At 32.8% G+C, this 23,813-nt stretch overlaps 1 protein-coding gene across 3 annotated transcripts in view; it reads left to right on the forward strand.

Moving 5' to 3' along the window:
* The first annotated feature begins 5,731 nt into the window (after window positions 1-5,731).
* The window catches only part of LOC134707729 (roquin-1-like), a 32,801-nt gene continuing 14,719 nt past the window's right edge, over window positions 5,732-23,813 (forward strand). For 2 of the 3 annotated variants that reach the window (XM_063567741.1, XM_063567744.1), the window contains exons 1-10: window positions 5,732-5,919; window positions 8,582-8,965; window positions 9,783-10,052; window positions 10,469-10,644; window positions 12,407-12,607; window positions 13,165-13,297; window positions 13,730-13,958; window positions 14,260-14,439; window positions 15,037-15,320; window positions 15,754-16,058. In XM_063567741.1, the coding sequence (XP_063423811.1) occupies window positions 8,620-8,965; window positions 9,783-10,052; window positions 10,469-10,644; window positions 12,407-12,607; window positions 13,165-13,297; window positions 13,730-13,958; window positions 14,260-14,439; window positions 15,037-15,320; window positions 15,754-16,058 (2,124 nt within the window). In that variant the 5' untranslated portion in view covers window positions 5,732-5,919; window positions 8,582-8,619. Of the gene's footprint in view, window positions 5,920-6,270; window positions 6,471-8,581; window positions 8,966-9,782; window positions 10,053-10,468; window positions 10,645-12,406; window positions 12,608-13,164; window positions 13,298-13,729; window positions 13,959-14,259; window positions 14,440-15,036; window positions 15,321-15,753; window positions 16,059-23,813 lie in introns of those variants that run through there. The other variant, XM_063567743.1, reaches the window with a different exon arrangement.

Here is a 23,813-nt window from a genome sequence, read left to right on the forward strand (position 1 = left end):
TTTCATCCAAAACTTTCTTCCTAAAACTAAATTTTTGTGGACCAACATGATTGTCTATAGTGTGTATTAAAATGCTGTCTACATTAGATGAGGTGAACTTGCAAGTGGAAAATTGATAACATATGTGGGCGTTTTTTCAATAAAAGTTTCAGACCTAAAAAAAATGAAAAATCAACTTGTCTAAAATTTAATTTCAAGAGTTATTTTGAATACCTCTATTATAGACCTGTTTGTAAACAAAAAGTGCAATCTTAAATATTCTTTAAAATGATATAATTTTCATAATTTGTGTTCTGTTTCCCCTAAGAAACTTCTTCTAAACACACATTTTTTTTGCAATTTTAAATGTTTCCTATAGACATTCCAGTTTGTTTACTTTAAATACTAGAAAAATCTCATTTTTTTCTGAATTGGCAAACCATTTTTATCGATAAAGATTAGACAGTACTGTCACAGTACTTCACATAGAATCATATTCAAAACAGTGTGGTCCTGGTCATTGATTGACGACCTAAATTATCCCATTGACTGTGACAGATTAGGTGAACGTTTGTCTGTAACGACCATTGCTCACTTCTTACTTATTATAGAATTTAAACTGTGGGGTCACCAAAGGTTCTTAACGACTTTAATAATAAAATAATTCGAAAAATTATTCAGGAATAACCTTTATGTTTTGGTTTATATTATTGATATAAATCAACACATCGTATTATTCCAGATTCGTTTTTCGAATTGCTTTTTTAGGTGTTGAGAACCTTTGGTGACACCACAGATTCAGTGTCTTAAAAAAGTACATAGTGAGCAGTGATTGTTACCGACAAACGTTCACCTAATCTGTCCCAGTCAATGGGATAATTTAGGTCGTCAATCAATGGCCAGGACCACACTGTTTTGAATATGATTCTATGAAGGTACAACTCATGTGACGTAGTGAACATTTTGATGCATTTCGTAGTGGATAAAACTGTTTCGTAGTGGACAAAACGTTTCGAAGTTGACATCAACCCTATTACAAATTTATTATATCTTAATAAAAACATAATAAAAATTACATGAAACTAACCCTTGTTATTTGTTTTGCACGAATATAATTGAAACAAGAATGTGTCCAAAGTACACGGATGCCCCACTCGCATTATCATTTTCCATGTTCAATGGACCGTGAAAATGGGTAAAAAATATAATTAGGCATTAAAATTAGAAAGATCATATCATAAGGAACATGTGTACTAAGTTTCAAGTTGATTGGACTTCAGCTTCATCAAAAACTACCTTGACCAAAAACTTCAACCTGAAACTCGCACTTTCATTTTCTATGTTCAGTGGACCGTGAAATTGGGGTCAAAAGTTTAATTTGGCTTAAAAATTAGAAAGATCATATCATAAGGAACATGTGTACTAAGTTTCAAGTTGATTGGACTTCAGCTTTATCAAAAACCACCTTGAACAAAAGGTTTATGTACCCTTCTGTAGCTATTTTTGTACGAACTTTTCAAACTTCAGTTGTATCAAATCTACAGATATAATGAATAATAGAGATAGGCCATTTTGTACATATTCCAAGGGGAAACTTGATGCAAAGCATTATTTTTTACTGTTTCATTGCGTTTAATAGAAAAAGAGGACTTTGTGGTTATACTATGAAAGGTACGATCATCCTTTATAAATTACATTTAGCCAATCACGGTCATCCTTATTATATGTTTTGGTCATCTTGAAAATATTTTAAAGATGATTTACGGTCATCTTAGCGAATTTTTCAAATCCAATTTCCCGTTCTATACACGTTCCTCGGTAGAGATTTGTGACTTCCGTGTGAATCTTTTATAAATTTACATCGTACCAATGTATGCTTTGTACAAAAAATGATGTAGAAACACAATAACAGACAATATAAATACTGACATAATTTTTCGTCCGACATCTTGGGATGACCGTGAATGCAGTTACGGTCATCAGCTTTACCCCAGTGTTACTGAACGGTATACGAGCTTCGAATGACCATATATTTTAAATTACTTAAACAAGACAACTATTCGCGCTCTAAAAATCCCGTGCTATTTACATAACAAATATCATACTCAATATATTTACGCAATGCGACAAATATTGACCAATCCGAAATATCATATATTTAAAACACAAACCTGTTTATCCAATATAAACACCAATAGGTGACCACTATGCGGACACACAATCACGTGTGATTGTTTACAAAATAGAAAACACGTGTATGCTCAACTTTAATAAATACATATATTTTTGTAGTAAGATATACAATGGAGTACGGAAATATATATTATACGAAATACTATTGTACATAATTTCGTTATTCATCTTCATAGTATGAGAACAGAAGTGAATACAGTAATTAAAACACAACACAGAAAGCTGAAGACTGAGTATCACAAATCTCCTCAAATTGGGGTGATCTCATGTTTTCTGTAATGGTAAGTATTCTGGAGTCCGCTTTTGGGGTTTCCACTAACTTCACAGTGAGGTGCATGGACTGAAACTATACTAATGACTCGGTACATCTTGATTATATTCCTAATTCTAGTATCAGTCATCCTGTGGTGAAGTTTCTTTCTGAAATCACATCTCAATATTGTAGTCTTGTAGCCAATTGACTGATGATTGGTCGAACATGGTACCTTTCTAATGTCTAGATCTACCAGTTTGTGAGGTATGGATAAATATATTTTAGCTAGATATAGCCTAAGAACTCCTAAGCCGCTTTCTTCCTTTTGCTCATTAAGATCTAGATCTGTTGGGGGGGGGGGGGGGGGGGGGGACTAGTATGTTCTATTCATCCTGATACTTCTGGTATGCCTTGTTTCTAATATGTCTATATATAATCTATAGATATCATTGCTTAGCAGGAACCTTGTCGTCCGCTTCGATTAAACTACAGGGAAGATCTTGCCCTCAATGTTCAAAAGGCAGATAGTTCTAAACTGTTCTACTGTCATAGAGTTCTTTTTCTTGTGGAATAAAACACTCTTCTGCTATATACCATACATCTGTCATGTTTCGCGTCTTCTCCAAATAAAGGCAACACAGTAGTATACCGCAGTTCGAAAGTCATACATCGACAGAGAGAAAACAAATCCGGGTTACAAACTAAAACAGAGGGAAACACGTCAACTATAAGAGGAAAACAATGAAACAGCAGAAATACTAAAGTGTAACAAAAACAAACGAAAATGTAACACAAACAGGAACTACTCAGCAACTGCAACAATATTCGGGTTGTCTAGGGACAGTTCTAACATACCCGATATAGAATACCATTTGGTCTGTTTGTTGATGCAGCTTTTGCTTTTTTAAGAACTCGTCAAATTGTTCTATTTATTCACATGCAGTAATCCAAATCTTCCACTCGCTTTTCAGCATTATTGGTTTTCCTGAGATTCTCTTCTACGTCTTTGATGTGTTTTTACCAGATCCTATTCCTCCAAATAATCTCTTCATATACTGAAAAGATAGTGAGTTGTCTTCTTTCCTTTCCCGTTTTCTTTCTGTCTCTTATTTGAGTCTAATTATCTTTTTAATGTATATTTTTTTCCTTATTTACTGCTGCAGATGTAAGTTTTGCTTCTCGATAGCGCCTCTACCTCTTCATTTACCTTATTTATCCTCTCAATTCCTTAATATTCCGCTGTCTACGGGTACTCTGACTTGTGTTCTCTCTTTTCCTGAATGTTAATAATCGAAATCGGTTCTTCCTTCGCTATAAATAATTAGCGTAACTGCACTCGTCTTTTCATCTACACAATCCTATCTTGACTCTAACACTCCCTTCTCTCCGGGCTGTCGGTTCTGTCCGATTTATCTCTATTGCAAAGTTTGTCCCTTTCTGTCATAAATATATGACTATCCTGTAATTTATTTATTTTTTCAATCTTTATGGTACCATATTTGTCATTCTAAAAGCCATCTTAGCAAGGCACGCTCAATAAATAAACACAGTGGTTGTCAGATCCACATTTAAATTGCCATATTGTCTTTATACTATAATTTTCTCGCACAAATTATTGCAAATATCCACTGTCTGCCGGTTATAATTAGAACCTTCTTGTGCTTAGTATGTATGATGTATTTTTGCTATGACTCTAAATTGTACTTGGTAATAAGGTCAGTTCAAACACACCTTCATGTAACATTTTCGCCATTGATTTCCCCAAGACACATTCATTTATCATGTAACTCTTTTATTTCATTCTAACTGCAGTTTGATTCGAGGAAAATATCGTCATTCAAGAAATAGATAACAGGCCTCTCCATATCTCATGTAATAGAAAATACATCTTAAAATGTCTACAGTCCATGGAAGACATAATTTTGTAATATTATTTCCACTGGATCAAATTTTATATTATTTGTTCCTAATGAAATAATGGGTACTGTACAAAATATTTGTTCACACACGACGTACAGATATTATGGCATTATTTGTAACAAAGTTTCCAGGGGAACTTCTATTATGCAGAACAAAAACATGTTGACATCGGCATTACTGACAGCCGTTCGACCCGCTTTTGCGTTTCGATCAAACTGATTGCAATGTCTGCCTGGCCTAGACTTCTCGAAGGTAAATTGCAGGGACTAGCTCTAGTCATAACATTTTCTGTGTCAGTGATATCTTTTACAATAAATACAAAACTTTGTCGTTGCAGCTTCTGATGTATATAACTATACTGACTCATAGACTAGTTGTGTAAGGCATGTCCTTTTAATTCTTTTCCCGTTTTTTGTGTGTTTATTTTTTATGCATAAACATGATGTATAAGTCGTATAACTTAAACTGTAACGTCAACATCACACTGTGACAATACCCAAATTGCACCCATTTCGCAAAAAAGGGCAGTGGTCAGTCAAGTTATTATAGATTTTCCGGCACCAGATTTCAACTCAGTTTAAAAATGAGCAATTTAAATATCTCACAGACATCCATTTTATACATAGTGCATAGTAAGCATGGACTATCGTCAAAATGATTTACACTTAATAATTACTGAGTGACAAGAAACGTACCATTTTTTTTTGTATATATGTACATATCATTTAATGATCTGTAAATATATTCATGTTTACTAAATATTACAATAAATCTTACTTAGTAAAATAATTTTGTGCCTGCCTCCTATAACGTCCCAAAAATCTGTAATGAAGAACTGAATATAGGAATTTACATTATTAAAAAGCATTTCCGGCTGTTGTACAATCATAGTTACAATTTTACTGCATGCAGTGCCAGCAATGACTCGATTTCCTTTAAGCAAGTTTTAAGTGAATAAATTAGTCAAATATGTACAAATACTTTACCGAGTACATGGGCCCATTCCAGCACACCTCCAAGGGTGCACTCGAATGTAGCGACTACATACACATTCTTTTATTAGCAAAACACGGAAAAACAAGTGAGTAATCTATGTTAAAAACGTTATAACTTGGGAAATTTGTTATAAAGTCTGTGAATTTTGTAAAAATATTGGCTCGATTTGCAGTCACAAAATATTTGCAATTCAATGGTGTAGCGGCGGGCACTCAGTCTCACTAGCTACATTCTCTTGTGGTTGTGGTAGGAATTCATTTAACAGGTTATTTTTGCAATTGGTAAAAAAATATTAGACTCGATTGAGTAACTTCTATATTTCAAAACACGACAGACGTTAGGTAAGGATCGGCAAGCCAATCATTGAGAATCGAGAATTTCCGAGATAGTTTGGCGAACGCTCCCGACGGTGCGCCATCTACCAGAAGGAAGACGACATGATGGGATGAAGTGAAAACATCAACGAAATAGTCTTAGTTTTTGTATATATTATTTGATTATTTCGTCCATGCAGTTACTTCGCTTATTTTGAAGAATGCTGTGTGATATATTTTTCACCATATAGGTGCTATTATAATGTAAGTAAACACTACAGTATTTGTAAACAGACGTATCCATCGATCTTTGTGGGGGTTTAATTTTATTTTGTGTTGTTGACATTTAATTTGAGGGAATGCTATGCAATAGCCAATGCTCTAAGTGTTAAATAAGTTGGTCATTTTAACACCGTAATATGTTTTAATAATAGGTGTCTGTCCTAAAAAAAAATTAGCATTGAAGCAAAGGTCAATATTTTATTAAAAAAAACACCTGTTATTTACATCTGGTTGAAACCAGACCGAACTGCATGTTAATGTAGGTATACGACTGGTCCGTTGTATAGAGAGAGTAAAGAAGACATTTTCTAGATTCTGGTCCAAACCAGTTATTTCTGAAAAGAAAACCAGTTAAAAAGTCGTCAAATGGTCAAGTGAATAAGCTTATTTTGCTTATTATTTGTTAGTCATACATTTGTACCATGAGACAGGTAGTTCTGTATAGCCTGCTGTCTAAGAAAATATTCAAGTATGATATTTGGATTTTATATGGTAAATTATTCCATACTGGGACATAAATTGTTCCATAGCTGGTAAGTCAATAATTTCTAACATTTCTTATTCTGATTTAATTTAATCTTATTTTTTTTTAGTTATTTGTTTTGTCGTTCTAACAGTCTGTCTCGTTTATCAGTTTAGGGATAATTGACCTTTAATGATTTGTTCTTGTCAACATCCAATTTATTTTAAAAAAAGGAAATCATTTTAACAAAATAACGGAATGCAACTCTTATACATGACAAGGCCTTTGATAAGGTACCACATGCCAGACTTATTCGTAAAATGGATTATTACGGGGTAAGAGGTTCCGTTCCCTGCTCGAATGGATTAAACAGTTTCTGTCTAACAGAACTCAGTCTGTGATTTTTGAAAACCACAAGTCCTCTTGATGTGGTATCTGTAGTACCACAGGGCACTGCCACTGTGATGGGCCCCTTACTCTTTTTGGCCTACATCAATGACTTCCCTGAAGCAACAACATCAAGCACAAGACTGTTTGCTGATGACTCTACTCTTCCGCCGCATTAAGAATACAGAAGACAGACTCACTCACTTCAAGATGCAGACTTGCTGCCAAAAGACCTAAACTCACTGGAAAAATGGGAAAAGGAGTGGCAAATGGGTTTTCACCTGGAGAAATGTCCATGTCTCAGGACGACGTCATCAACACCAGACGTCCTACACACTCCATGGACACACATAAGAGATAATAGACAACGGGAAATACCTGGGGCTCACTATCAACAAAGACCGCACCTGGCCAAACCATATCAACCAGCCCATAGGGAAAGCCTCAATTACGGAGAAATCTTGGTAGGTGTATACCAGCAACAAAAGCCACAGCCTACTCTACGCTTGTAACACCAACCCTGAAATATGCCTCCTGAGTATGGGATCACCACCATACGTGACATAGAGCAGGTACAAAGACGAGCAGCTGGCTTTATTTATGTTGCTACCAGGACAACTCTCCTGGATGTGTAACTAACCTACTGAACCAACTTAAGTGGGAATCACTGCAGCACAGACCATGGAAAAAAAAAAAAACAGAATCTGGTGCTGTGTTTCAAGACTCAACACGAGATGATTGCCATTGATCCAGCCAAATAATACACAACATGAGACAGTAGGACCAGGGGCAACCACAAACTTAGACAAATTAGAGTGAAGAGGGATGTATACAGTAATATATACTACTACTCATTCTTCCCAAGAACAACTAGAGAATGGAATAAACTCCCCAAATCTGTAGTGGAGTCCAGATCCCTAGAGGACTTCAGGGCCAGAGTGAATTCCATCCCCTGGACCCAGCCACATCTGAAATTGACAACAGGATAACCAGTGTACAAATATGTAATTTTAAAATATCATATTTTATAGTAAATACTGTCCAGATTATTTCCTGGACTTTTACTTTTGCCCAGAGGAGTGGCCTCCTGTCTGTTTGAGATGCGCACGAGTCAATTACACGTAACTACAGATAGAGGTCAACTCGTAACGAGAAGAAGATGAAGATGACAAATTTGTATTTTTATCATTAAAAATTAAACCAGTACTGATTTAAGGATGGATGAATGCTGTCATGGTGCACAAACACCACCAAAAATTGTATTTTGAGGAACAGTTACCATGGTTACTTTCATCCAAACTACATTTCTGTCAATTCATTTTGGAAAAATATTGTGCAATGAAAGCAAACTACAAATGTATGCATGCTTATTTTTCCACACAATAAAAAATAAATGCACCCATGGTACTCTCATCAGGTTATGCCACAGATTGCCAGCCCAGGCTCGTAAAATAACATTAGGTCTAAAAGAATTTGTAATATGGTCTAAAACCAAATCCATGGCAGTAACTCTATACATGTAATTAGTTCGTTGATTGTTGCCATTTTCTGGCAGAAGAAAATAGGCTAAAAACTGTTAAAATAAAAAGTGTTGGGCCTTTTGTCATGGTTGTTGCAAAAGTTTCCAAAAATGTATAGTGGAAACTGACTTAACAATACATGAGTCTCAAATTTGTTGAGGGTCCAGAAAAGTGGTAAATGAAGTTAACAAACTTTTATTGTAGATAATTAAAAAAAATAATTTAACTAAGCTTTGATGAATGTAAACAATTCTCTATAAACTTATTATTTCAGGTTTATTATTTAGTTTATTGAAAGAAAGAGGTGTAATTATGCCTATACAGATCCCCCAGTGGACAGAATTTTTATCCTGCCAAGTTTGTTTCCATGTTTTTGATGAAGGTCACCATAGACCAATAAGTTTAGCATGTGGTCACACTGTCTGTAGAACATGCTTGTGCAATTTGCCTCAGAAACGATGTCCTTTTGACCAGAACACAATAGCTAAAGACGTCAGTGAGCTACCCGTCAACTACGCCTTATTGCAGTTGGTTGGTGCATCTGTACCAGAAACTGACACCCTACCGTCAGAGGGGATATCCGATCATGTCAAGCATTATAATGCATCTAAACGTTGTATAGAAGAGCTAGCCCTTCATTTGAAACCAATCAGTACAGGTAAAATAACTTTTAGAATGTTTAAATATTGCCAGCCTAAATACATTGTAGTTTATTGTTTCACGAATTAAAATATGAATTTCAAAATCAGTACAAATTTCACTACATGTGCACATCTTTTATTGGTGATAGGGGTTGATTCATTTTAAAAGTTTAAATTGTTTTTTGAATTATAAACAATATAGTAAATCTTTTATCCACCCAGTTTAACTTCACGGGGCGATAGCTTTTCATAGAGTATGAAAAAAATCTACATCACCCTCACAAAAAACTAAACAAATACAAGCACAGTGACTAAAACATTAAATAATGGAATATCAAAGTGTCCATTCCGTAAAACTGCAAACATATTTATTTGAAAAAATTAATGCCAATGCTGTGAAGATTCATGAAAAATTATTTATATCCAAATTAATTTTATTTTACATACTTAGTAAGTAGATACACAATGTATGTACAATGTACATGTTGCATGTAACTCAGCAGGCTGGAGAGTCTAACAAATCATTTCTAAAGAAAATTACTTGATGATACATTTCCTTTTTAGCTCACCTGGCCAAGTGAGCTTTTCTCATCACTTGGCGTCCGGCGTCGTTAACTTTTACAAAAATCTCCTCCAAATTATGGGACAAGTTTATTATAGATAGAGAAAATTGTTAGTAGCAAGAATGTTCAGTAAAATAACATCTTCAAACACATCACCATCATCAAAATACAATTCTGTCATACATCAATCTGTGTCCTTTGTTTAATACATGTATGCACATAGACGGTGAGCGACACAGGCTCTTAAGAGACTCTAGTTTCTTTTTTGTAGCTGACCAAAAACTGAACTCACCATGTCCATCTAGTAATGGCAGTGAACCAAACAATGGCATTTTAAGTCGACCCATGCAACGCAAGCTGGTAACTCTTGTAAACTGCCAACTTGTAGAAGATGAAGGGAGAGCTCGAGCAATACGAGCAGCTCGTTCTCTGGGAGAAAGAACCGTGACAGAATTAATTCTACAACATCAGAATCCACAACAACTATCAGCTAATCTATGGGCAGCAGTACGAGCTAGGGGGTGCCAGTTTCTTGGTCCAGGTAAATAAGTCTCACCATTGTAAAAAAAGATTGCTTATATTTTCTAAGAAAAAAAACCAAATGTATGGATTTAATTTGTTGTGTATGTTTTGGAGTATTAAAGATGAAGGTAAATAACAAAAAAAAATATATACAAAAGGAACTATAAGCATGATAACAATGGCATTTTGAATTATTTTGATTAGAGAAAAAAAATGAATATTAAATAGGCAATTAGTGATCTCAAAAATCCTCAAAGAATTGATTCTGCTCATTATATGCATTTTATTTTTATGGCAAACTATACTTTCATAAATCAGAAAAAAAGTTTATAGCTCTGATATTCTTTTAAAAAAAAACAGTAATTCACAAACAACTATAAATATGGATGTTTTAATATTGTGACAAAATGAGACCCAGTTTTAATTTTATTTCAGCTATGCAAGAAGAAGTGTTGAAGTTGATTCTTTTGGCCTTAGAGGATGGATCTGCTCTGTCCAGAAAAGTGCTTGTTCTTTTTGTTGTTCAGAGGTTGGAGAAACACTACCCCCAGGCTTCCAAAACAGCTATTGGTCATGTAGTCCAACTCTTGTACAGAGCCTCGTGTTTTAAGGTATGTACAGTTTTTATATCACAAATAAATCAAATTAAAAACCAGTTGAGACCAAATGTAAGACACTTACTTATATTTTTCAATTATTTAATGGGCTAACTGCAAATTTATTTGTGGTAGTATTATGTTATGGCGATGTCTAAAGATGTTTTGGTTCAGACAATAGCTTGAGTATAGTTCATGGATTTCTATCAAATTTTAGCACAAGGTTCCATACCACTAAATGATGGTTGGGATCAGGGTTTCCGCTGGCGGGCGCCATTTTCGCAATTTGCGAAAAAACAATAATTGTGGCGATAAAAAATCGTCATTGGCGAAAGAAATATGTATAACGATTGATTTTCCTCCATCTGTTTATTTACTTTTCTCTAGTTTCTCGGACTTTACCCGATCAGACAATATTCTGAATTCACCTTAACCTCATTAAGATTTAGACAGAAAATCAATAATCAGCTGATTGCATTTGTGGCTATCGACAACAAAGGACTAATTAACCCTTTCACCGATTGCTGCCCAGACAGAAGCTACTCTGAGACATGGCTTCCCTGGCTACTATTACTCAAGTGGGAGATCTTCATAATAAATGTCAATAAAAACTTAGTTGTAGTTATTTGTATATTTATTTCATGTTTGCACTGTTTTGAGCGAGAAATATAAAAGAGGTATTCCGATCCCGGTAAAACGGAACTCATCGTCAGCTGTCTGAAGCGTGAATCCTGGTAAACCGGGACTCATCGGCAAAAGGGTTAATAAAGGTGTTGATTGAATTGTTTGACAAAATGATATGGTTAAATGGCTTCCACTAAATGTCACTTTCAATTTTGTTTACCACTTTGCGACGCACGTGATTGAAGCAAACTTTTGAGGTCTCCTTTTCTTTTTAAAGGTAGTTTAGATTAGACAGCTGTTGTTGGGGCGAAAAATGTTCAAAAGCAAGAAAAATCTCTGATTTAAAACTTTAATTCTTTTGACTTTAATATAGTTAATTGATTAGGGAGACTACTTTAAAATCGTTTGAGTGACACATGTGTTTCAAGCATAGTTTTACGTCTCAACCTTTCCATTTACGATGGTCAAGAAAAGAAAACTGTCGTTATGAAAAAAATCTATCCAAAAGGTTGAGAACAACCCCTCGAATGAGAGTAACCCTTCAATGTACCGGTAATGACTACACATGAAATGAGGGATCGATTTCATGTGATAAAAGTTTTTGTTTTGATGTAAAAACCGCTTCTTAGTACAAAAGGGCACATCAGTATTTTTCTTTTAAAGAAACTTTCCCTACCAACTATACTGGTATTATATGATCAAAACATGTCCACTAATTTTGTTATATTCCAGAAGTTATATCTTCTTTATTATTTAAAGTAAAGAAAAGTTGTTTAAAATACAATGAATGTTTTTCCATTTAAGTTAAAAAAATCTGTTGTTGTAAAGTAAATGTTTAGTGTTCATTAAATTGTAGACTCTAAAATCAGTTTGAGAGAATAATCATAGACACAATGGGGCAAAATCATCTAATTTAAGGAAGGGGGTAAAGGGGGGGGGGGGGGGGGGTATAGAGAAAAAAGGTAAATTTTAAAGGAAAAATATATTTATGTGACTTGGCGAAACAAAAAATAAAGTGGCAAAAAATATATTGTTTTGGCGAAAGAGGTGGCTAAAAAAATAATTGACCCAGGGGAAAGCCTGGTTGGGATTGTATGTGGGGACTATTTCTTCACAAGGATACTTTTTAAACATTTCCATATCTCTCTTTAAGGTGTCAAAAAGAGACGAAGAATCATCTTTGATGCAGTTGAAGGAAGAATTTAGATCTTATGAAGCTCTGAGGAGAGAACATGATTCACAGATAGTCCAAATAGCCATGGAAGCAGGATTACGTATTGCTCCTGACCAGTGGTCATCATTGTTATATGGTGACACCAGTCATAAATCTCATATGCAGTCCATTATTGACAAGGTAAAGGTTATTGTTTTGAATGTGTAAATAGATGGTTTTGATGGGGTTAAAGTAATATAGAATAGGGTTTTTAGAAATAATGAGTTTAAAATAAATGGTTTAGAAAAATAATATCCTGAAAACTAATTTTGAAAAATGGCATAAATAGATGTCAATATGTGAAGGTACAAAAGTTCTGTAGGAAAAGAACAGCATGTTTATCCCTAAATTTTATCTCAAACTCCCAGTGAGTATAAAACAGATGTGATATAATTGCCAATGAGACAACTGTCCACAAGAGACCAAAATGACACAGAAATTAACAACTATAGGTCACCATACGGCCTTCAACAATGAGCAAAGCACATTCCACATAGTCAGCTATAAAAGACCCCGAAATGACAATGTAAAACAATTGAAACGAGAAAACAAACAGCTTTATTTATATAAAAAAAAATAACGAAAAACAAATATGTAACACATAAACAAATGACAACCACTGAATAACAGGCACCTGAGAGGATTACAAAGGCCTTCAATAAAGAGCTTGTTGAACAGAAATATTATTTTCTTTACAGTTACAGACACCACAGTCATTTTCTCAGAGTGTCAATGAATTGATAATAACTTTACAAAGAACTGGTGATCCATGCAGTTTACAACGATTACATCCACATTTAGAGTTCCTGGCCAGTGTTGATCCCAATCCTGGTAAGTACTAATAGTTTCTTTGGGGGAAACAGGCTGAAGTTTGGGGTCACAACACTTCAATTGAAGGGGAATGAAGTTGTTTGCCTTTTAACATATCTAAAATATTATAAATTCATCTTGAATATTGTAAATTCAGAAACTGATCATGCATTTAGTTTCAATTGTTGAAAATGGACAAGAATGTGGTATGGATTATTATGATTTCAGGTATTGCTAGAAAATTAGAATGAATAGTCATTGAAAATTTCATAAAGAATAACTTGAATTGTATGTGGTGGAAAAATGTAAATGAACCCAGTATATAACCTGGAATTACAGTATTATTATGCTTATTGTACCTGTTTTCAAATGAATGATCAATTTGTAATATAAATTACACCATTTTATTATGTGTTAAATACCAGTGTTGTAAATGTACAGATTCCTTTTTAGATGCACCCTCACCATCATGGGAGAATCTGGAAGCTGTTATGAAAGCCATAAAGACTGTAGTTCAAGGACTTGTAGATTTCATACAAAGTAATGGTTCTAAACATTTAGAGATCTTAACTTTACCCAATCTAAGATACAAGACCAGTATGTGTCGTGATTTGGTTCAAAGGGGAACATGTCCAAGAGGTGGAAATTGCACTTTTGCTCATTCACAAGACGAACTTGAAAAGTAAGTATTTGAAGAATATTTGTTAAGCTGTTTATTTTAGAGTAACGCACATCATTGTTATGTTCACAGGTTCTGTTAAACCTTTCCAAAAATTCTGTTTAAGACATAAACAAATCTTTCATTATTTGAAGTAATTGGGAAGGAGTGGGGCGTAATTTTGAAGAAGAAAAAAAAAGTGAATTTATGACTGCAGTTTATGGACAAAAGTTTAAATATGATTTTAAAACATTGAAAATTTGATTGCATTTTCTAGAAGAGTAAGGAAAGTGTAATATATTGTTTTCTTTTTTTACTATTTTAGATATAGAGCCAGAAATAAAAGATTAGGAAAAGGACAGTTTTTACCAACAACAACATCTGCTTTAACACCTAAAGAAAAGCTAGCATTAGAAAGTGTAACAAAAACTACAGCTGAGAAGCTATTGGCAGCTGAAATGTCAAAGTCTGGAAGCAGTATTGACACTATTTCAACAGATAAACAGTAAGTTAATTAAAAAAATAAACACACTCTTTTTTGCAATTTTTGGAAAGTGGGTAATATGACATAATCAATTCATAAAGTCAATTGTAATTGAGTAAATCCCTTTCAATATATATATTTCTCACATTTTTAATTCAACTGAAAAGTAAAACATAAAAAGTTGAGGTGGGCAATTGTTTGGTTTGTCCAATGAAATGTTCGTCACATTTTTCGTGGGATCAACAGATCAGAGCTTCCTGAAATTTAAATTTCTGTTCCAAAACTAAAAGGCTGTGTATGAAATTATAATGGCATTACTCTAGGGAACTGCAAATAAAAAGTTCCTGAATTTTTTATCAGGCTCCATGAGATAATGGGCTCTCCAACTTCCTGTTTACATAATTCTCAAAATGATGGAGGTGAGTGGCTCATTAATGAACAGCAGCTCACAGTTCTACTTGTCTCAATTACAATTTATCCATTGATTTAATTATTTTTCCAACCAAAATACATTTAATAGCACCAAGTTATGTCTTTAAAACAATGCTTAAAGAAAAGCTAACCATTGTATGACACAAATTTTACCTTTTTTAGATGTTCCTCTTCTTGTTCTTTCAGAGGTACAATCACAACCCCATCTGGACTTCCACAAAAACTAGCAGTAACACATGAACCATCATGCTTGCCAGGAGCCATGACCAATATGACTATTTCTACAAGTCAAGCGTCCATGGTGCCTTCACCCATGACACCACATATACAGAATATGTCTGGATCAATGGGACCTCATGTTTCATCGTTTACACAGAACCCTAGTCCCCAAGGCTGTTACCCTCCTGAGTATTACCAATCTTGTCAGAACACAGTACCTATGATGGCAATGCCAAGGATGATGTCTTATGGTAAATGGTTATTTCTCTGCAAGTTTAAAGCTGTGAAATATATGTTCTGTTTCTTAAGGCCACTTGTATCGGCCATAGAGGCTCTATAAACAATAGTACAGTCAAACCTGATGTAAACGACAGCTCTTCTGACAAAAAAAAAACTGTCATTCAAATTGAATTAAAAGATGACCATTGCTAACTTTTATGTAAGTGATTTTTTTGGAGGGGTAAATATTATTCCCCCCAAAGACATTAAATAATTTTGTTTAGGATGGTGTTAGTTATACAAACCTGGAACACTTCAGTGTATGGTTACTTTTGAAAAGATGTAAATCGTCTTGTTTTTCTTTTTTTCATCAAACACCCTATATGATCCTTTTATTACATAGATAATCAATTTATGTACCATCATGACTATAGAATGCATTTTTCAACAAAACTATTTTTTTAGGTCCAACATGTTATCAGCACCAAACAATGCCACCAAGCTATCGTCCACCAGTTTATGGAATGATGCCACCTCAACAGTGTCCATACCAAACCGGTATGGAGTACAACATGGCAACAAGATGTCCGCCACAACAACCGCCACCTCCTTATCCTGGTTCATGCATGTCCTATGACATGTGTCAGCAGGCTCACAGTAACCTGAACCCCTATGCTGAACCTTTTATGGTTGGTCCACATGGTCCAGCTGGTCAGCAGTTCTGTTGTCACTCTGATGATCACAGATGTCTAGTTCCTCCGCACGGTCAGGTAGGTTACTGTCTGGTCAGCATATCTAAATTGAAGGGTTAACTCCAAACTCGATTCATCATTTTGACATGGAAACCTTAGCCTTTCTCTTTTAAAACTACTATTTGAATATTTTTGCAATTAACTTACATAATTCCCATAAAATTTAGATTTTTTTTATGGAGGGGGTATAATAAATGCCCTTTGTTTTGTAAAGCAAAAAGTTCTTTAAACTTTCCTTTGAAAATTATTTATATCATGCAGTAGTGATTCCTTTGAAGAAGAAAAAAGGAAAGATAGAAAAGAATTTTATTTTATATTAGATTACATAGAGTGAGGTAATGGTAAAGTCCTTCCTTCTGTTACCCTTCTTTTTAGAGGTATGAGATATCTGTTCTAGCATTACAGCAACATGGTAAGTATGGGAAATGTTGATGCCAGTGCATCGGCGGTTTGTTAAAACTTTCCTTTGCAGCCTAAGCACATCATCAAAAGAAAATTTCAAGTCAAGAAACAGAAAATAGAAGATAGGAATAGGTAACCAAAAAAGTGTGCCTGTTGTTGTTAAAAGTATTGTTGGAATTTACTGACTGTTTAGTGCTGAAAAATATCTAAAACACTTTTAACCCTGTCTTTATTAGAAAAAGAGAAAAAATAATTTATCAAAGAAAATCAATGTAAAATAATGGATTTATTTTTTAGGGCTGTTCCATTAAAATATACATGGTAACCAGGGAAGACATTTTAAAAATGAAGTAACCGCCTATAGAGGCAAATTAAAATTTCACTTACAGTTGATATGTTAAAACATAGATGACACCCATTCATTTATACAAATTGAAAGTAGCTTCTCTATGTCCCTTGTATGTTTTTATGGAACAGCCTTTACATCCAAAACTGCTTATTTTTTTATATTTGACCAAGGGTTGAATACAGTTGCATTTTAAAATGTTAAAAGGATTAAGTGAGGATGATGATCTGAACAGGGGTTCCCCTGGAAACATTTAGTCATCACCTCACTTTTCCTTATTTGTGATAGTGCTCTGTTGTACCTGTGGTTGCTTTTATCAGAAAATAAGCAATTTAAAAAAATAAGAAGAAAATATTTAGTGAAAATGAAATGGTAAAGACAGGATTATTGTAAAAATAAAAGGCCTAGTTTATATTAAAGTATTCAAAATTTAAAAAAAATAAAATTTTAAAACTAATTTTCAAGATAAGAAAGAAAAACATGAACACTGTGTCACTTTAATATCGTTCTTTATTGATGCTGGTGAGATACAACTCAGGAACAATTCTTGCTATTACATTTGGTATGCCAGAGTTTTGTGAAATATCATTTAAGTTTATATAAAGAGCCGAATACAGCTTACAAAATTACAAATTGAGCAAAAACATGACTTAATTCATTTTTATACGCATATCAGATTGGGTCGAGAGAAAATCTTCTTTAATCATTTAGATTTCATGTATATTGCTTCATATATATTGCTGGAACAAACAATTTATTGGGGAGTGTTTTAATTACCAGAATTTCTACGAACTAAATCATTCTAAGAAATCCTGGGTAATAAAAAAAATCCCAAAATAAATTGGTTGTTTAATCAATTCATAAATTATGAAGGAAGTTAATTGCTTGGTGTACAAATTTCTCCTATTTTTAGAGTATTAGTGTTTTAGTGACATGGGCTGTATGTGTTTATGGGATTTTTTTTAGTAAATTATAACTATTCAAACTTTATTCATTTTGATACAAGCACTTTACGTTATTATGTTTAACAATTTTAAGTTCAAGGCAACTACTGAACAACGGTAAATTTCCACAATATTTCATTCCAAAATAGTTGTAACTATCACTTATTCTTGTTTGACACAATTGTAAAAACACTGTGGCTTGTTTTCACTCACATGATACGTCATGTGATCGGTAAACTCCCCACATTGTTTAGTAAAACTTACTATATGTAAAGGTTTGGGACTGATTTAAGTGCGTTTTCATGTCTATACTGTTCATTGACTTTCATTGGCATATGATTTCAGGTATTTAATACCTGAAGCAGCTAGAAAAAAAAGAACAAAATTAAGTACTGAACCTAAATTTTTCATTTAAAATAAAAGTAAAGGTTTCTGTAATAGAAACCATTCTTTAAACAATTTCTTAATATCAGAATAGCTTAGGCTCTCTTTTAATAAATAATTAATTTATGTGTGTTCTGACTATGAAAGTTGATTCATCTTTGTTAATATATGAGTGTAAATTAGCATAATAAATCGTTGATATTCATATTTGTACAGAATAAGCCATAAATATAAATTATCTTTAGTTCTTTACTGTTGTTTCAATAAATTGTAACTACCGTAATCTGCTGTGTATAATCTGCAAATAATTTTGACAATGCATATTAACTTGTAAAGCCTTCTGTGAATCTTTTGTGGTATTCTAGATTAATGTTTGAATGACCTTTATTTATAACAAACACATACAGTGGTATGAATCACAAAATACAATGCTATGAATAAAAGCAGAAATTTGTAATAAAGCATTATTTTTTCATGAAAAATAATGTGGTATTTTTACATTCAAATTGCATATAAATATGGAATACTAAGCATAATTATAAAAGTATTCAAAAAGAATATTAGCAACACGTATAATTTAAAGAATAAACAAGCAAGAATGTTAAAAAAATGTTAAGAAATCAAGCTTTCTCTTATTTCTTTCTTATATTATTTAAAACTGTGGATTATGCATACCAAAATACGGTAACTCAGAAAGAGGTCATATGTTTTTCAAATCTCTTTAGAAATGAAGTCAAAAATCATGGTGGGGGATTCAGAGTTAAAAACCTCTTCATTTAAATTATTGTGGGACCACACCATTTTGTATTTCCAATTAAACATTTTATGGCTTACTCTAATGATTTAAGATGTAATAATAATTTTTGCTGATACAGGAATCATCCTAGGTAATAAAGAAGGCAAGCAGATTCATTTTTGCTTGGAAATGGTTGTATTTGAAGATTTCAGTCAGGTATGGTTATATTTTGTACTAAATAAGAATGTATGCTTGATATCATTGTATTTTTCAATCTTTTTGGAATTCATACACCAAAAAAAAATGAGAAAATCTTATTTCTGCAAGTAAGGGATACATGGTAAACTTAAACTTGTCTAATTTTCTTGCAGGATGTTGTCTCACCAGTACTGCACAGTCAACAAATTATTCCACAATTTCAGGTTGAAAGTATTCGGTACCATACAAATGAGGATACAGATGATTAGACTTAACTCCCTTTCATTTTCGGAACTTTTAGAATTGTGTAAATTTCTGTTTTGAAATGGAAAAGCATCAGTCATGTTAGGCTTGTGCATATTATGTTCTTATTGCAAAGACTGTTTTACACTTATGCAGCCCCAGTTATCCCCTCTTTTTGTTGTCATCTCCTTTAGTATTAAGAAATATGAGTTAGGGATGGACTATGGTGTAGGATTAATTTAAAAATAAAATAGTGCTCTTTTTATTATGAAAGGTGTCTTTTAAAAATTGATCTTTTTATAAAGAAAGAGGATCTTTTTAGGCCTAAAAAAAATAATGTTGTGTTTCCGATCACCCCCTTGAAATTTTTAAGGGACGGTAGGTAGGTTTTTTTTTTTTTTTTTTTTTTTTTTTTTTTTTTTTTAATATTATGCTTCATTGCTGTCTCGATTTTTTTTTAAAGGCATGGGCACTTTGTTCATTGCTTAAGACCATTTGACAATTTTCTAGATTATTGTGTGAGTTTTTATCAGCAATATCCATTCATTTTCTTTTGTATTTTATATATTATATGATAACTTGTATAGTAGTTTACCCCCTTTTAAAATACCCCTGAAAAAAAAAGTAAGTCCAAAACTAAAAAAAAATTGGGCAGCTCTTCCCCATGGAAATTAGCTTTTAAAACCCAATTCACCTATTTCAGGACCAAAAGTTTTGGATTGTCAGATTTGTAACATTTGGGGTTAATTTTAAAAACAATAACTCCTACTGATTATTGATCATGACATAACCAATGTGAACTCTAGAAATTGGGCTTGGGGTGATCTGTATTAATGTTAAATATTGTAGGGCATTTATATATGGTTGAAGAACTTATACATGAATCATTTATTTTTGATATTTTATGAAAAGAGTATTTACTCTTAATTATTATATTTTCTCAATTTCAACACTTGTGTCCAGCAAATAACCCGTACAGGGCCCCATTACTGCTTTGCATCTATATACGAAACTAACGAGGTTTTACTTCACTGTCAAACTGCATATCAAAGGCAATTCATTACATATCTACTGTTAAAATAATTATAAACTGTAAAGTATTGTTTAAAAGCTTATTTTAATCAAAGCTTAGCAATGTACAGTGTACATATTATGTCATAGAAACAAATCTATTTTTAGAACAGTTTATTTTCGTATCCTAGGTAAAGGAAAGTCGGATGCAAATAAACTAAAACAAAATGTGTTTATAATCTTTATTAAAAGAAACAAAATAAAATAACACATGACACTAGACAAATAATTTTTATTAGAATAAATCAACATTCAGTATGTTGTATGTGGATTACAGACGTTAATTGTTTTCTTTTGGGGCGATAAAAAGATCGAGGGACTTACAATTTTTTATTTTCTTTCAGAAAAAAACGGTCGGTAGGTATAAAAGTTATTTTTTTTCCCACATCAGCTTTAAAAACTTTTGAGTCGGGGGTCTGAAGGACGGTCGGTCGGGTGACCGGAAACACAACATTTTTTTTTTAGGCCTTATTATTATAGATGTATTTCAAGAATGGATCATTATCTTGTGGAAGAGGTTGTTCAAGGATTGATCTTTTTATTATTAAAGAGGTCTTTCAATTGATCCTTTGATAAGTTTTCCTGCAGAAGGTCAGTGTTTCCCTCAAGGCACTCTGATGTCCTCCACTAATGACAAATGCTCGCAACCAAATAGCCGTCAGTGCTGAAAGTGGTGTTAAACATCAATCAATTAGTGGACCTAGGTGGTCTAAAGACAACTGTTTCACAGGAGCAATTTTTATTCCAAACTCTTTGATTCTTGTTTCTAAATATTTTGAACTAACCACTTTCAAATAAAAATTGTATGGGGTAAAGCAGTCTTCTCTGATATGTGAAACAATTATTAAGCTTTTAAAATTATACAGAATTTTAATGTTTATGTTTACTCCTATGTAAAAAAAAAATGAACCCTTTCATTGCTACTACCTTTAGAGGAACGAGAACAGATTTTAAAGTGTTGAAGGCATTGTAAAAATTTGTGCTTGGTTATTTGTAAATATTAGATTATTGTTCCATATATATGTATTATATGATATATTGAGCACATTTTAATGTTTTGTGTGAAGCATGCACCAATCAGAAAATGGCCTCCTATGGTAAATTTTAAAATAAGTAATGGCTCGATATGCTCTGTATGGGACATAGAACTAAGTTGGTGTATCAAATTTGGTTCAATCATGAACGATGAATTTGAAGGGGTTTGCCATCCGGAATTCATTTTGTGGTTGTTGTGTATGAGAACTGTTTACATTTGTAAATGAAATAATATTTTTATCAATAATGATATGTATATTTATATGTTTATCTGTAAGGTAACTAGTGCAAGGTCTATCAAATTTGATAGTTTATATACTTGTGATTTTGAAGTGACAAAATTTAAAGTTGATAAAACAAAAGCGTTGAATATAAGGACTCTTTATTCTAATATCTTGCTTTCTTGAAAATACTGTCAAAAGCTTGTTTTTGTACTTGTATAAACACTGTTTATGAAATCAATGATTGAAATTGATGGTATCCTGAGAATGGAACATCTAGTTTTGAACATAATATAGATTTTAAATGTTTGTATACAAGTACATTTTCAAGTTGCTTATTTAAAAGAAGCAGGAAGTTTGAGGTCTGAGACTTAGCTTAAATTTTTAAAAGGGTTTGTTCATATCCTGCATAAATTAGCTATCTATGGGTATAGTGCTTAATTTTTATGAACACAGAAGTTTGAATAATTTAAAGAAAGATATGTAGCTAGTCAGACCTCAGACTTCTATGTCCACCTCCTAAGTCCTTTAAGAAGACCTTTTGTTTTTGAAAGCTTGGAATTAAATAAGTTTTTTTTATTGTGAAATTCTCTAAACTTGTTACATCAAGGAAGAACTATATTTTTGATCACAGAGTTGGTTGACCACATTGGAAAACATATTTCTAGATCTTTGCAGCAAAGATTATTAGAGATGAAAAGTATTGACATTTTTTTGCCTGTAATTGTTTTAATATATACATTGTATATATATGTAGATATGTGTGTGTATTTATGATTCTTATAAATATGATATAGACTAGACTTGTTGCACTAGTAAAACTAATTATCTTTCTAATATTGACACAAAAACCATTTATGAAACCAGTCTAAATTTAAGCTTTTAGGTGAATAGATTTAGAACTTAAATAGACACGTGTTCTGAACAGATTTGTATAAATTTCTACCAATGTGAAAAATATCTGTAGTAAATGTATGTTTAAGCAGTTTCTATATAAATATTAAATGTACAGTTGTTTTACCGTAAATTGATTATACAAGTAGTACCATACAAAAAAGGTTGTTGGTTTCCTCTAATCCTCCTAAATCTGTTTTAACCCTCAGGGTCAATTCTATTATTTACCTATGAAAAAAAAACTAGACTTACTACCTATAGAAACATAAATCATTCATTTTTGATAATTGCTTGAAAAAATGTCTCATTTATATTAGGAAAATAAAGGATGAAGGGTATTCATCCATGACACAGAATCAGTATACCCACTGGAAAAAAACACACAAAAGCAAAGAAGAGCAGTTCTATTGCTGTTCTTCATCTCAAAGTCAGTCAGGCTTTAAACACACAGAGTAAAAAATACTGGCAATTCTCTACAAGTTTCAGACTGCCCATATCTTATATTACAAGATAGGTGAAGATATATTGTTTCCTAAAAAGAATTTCCTGATGGAGGGTTGAGAGAAAAAATCAATGTAGAGCGAAATTAAATTTGTTTTACAAAAACAAAAACAAATCAAATTTTTTCCTGCCTGCCGACCATTGAAGATTTTATTTTGTTGGGGGGAATCAACATTCAAATTTTATTGGCCTTGGGTCTCCAAATATACTCTTGGATGAGAACAGAAATACATTAAAAGAAAAACATTTGTTGGTGGAAAGTCTTCAGCAGTTTACAGTTTTGGACAGCAACAGAACATAGTTCAGAATTCATCCTTTTAAGATACATCCATTCCTCTTTAAGCCATTATTTAGATAAGCGAATCAAGTGTTTAAACATTTGCAAAATGATTATTATTCTTTGTATACCCTACAAAATAATTAAACTTGAAACAAAAACAAAAAACAAAAAAAATTACATTTCCCTCTTATTCATATTCTGAATATTAGCATTTACCTTGGGGAAAAAACCTAAATAGAATTAACATTTCACAATGTAAATATGAGTGTAAGCTGTGATGATCTCTTTAATATAAATTGGATCACAAATTCAAACATGAAATTGAAAATACTTCATTAGAAATGTGACTTGAAACTACTTATCAAAAAGAACAGAACCAAAAAACTGAGGATACCCAAATTTAAACATCTGTCACACACACAAATAACAAAGGATCTCTGTACAAGATTCCAAGTTGCTTAAAAATAGGAATAATATTGAAAAATAGAAATCCAGTTTTGGTCTAAAAACTAACCCAA

Source organism: Mytilus trossulus, chromosome 2, assembly GCF_036588685.1.
Source record: "Mytilus trossulus isolate FHL-02 chromosome 2, PNRI_Mtr1.1.1.hap1, whole genome shotgun sequence".
In the NCBI taxonomy this organism is placed as follows: domain Eukaryota; kingdom Metazoa; phylum Mollusca; class Bivalvia; order Mytilida; family Mytilidae; genus Mytilus; species Mytilus trossulus.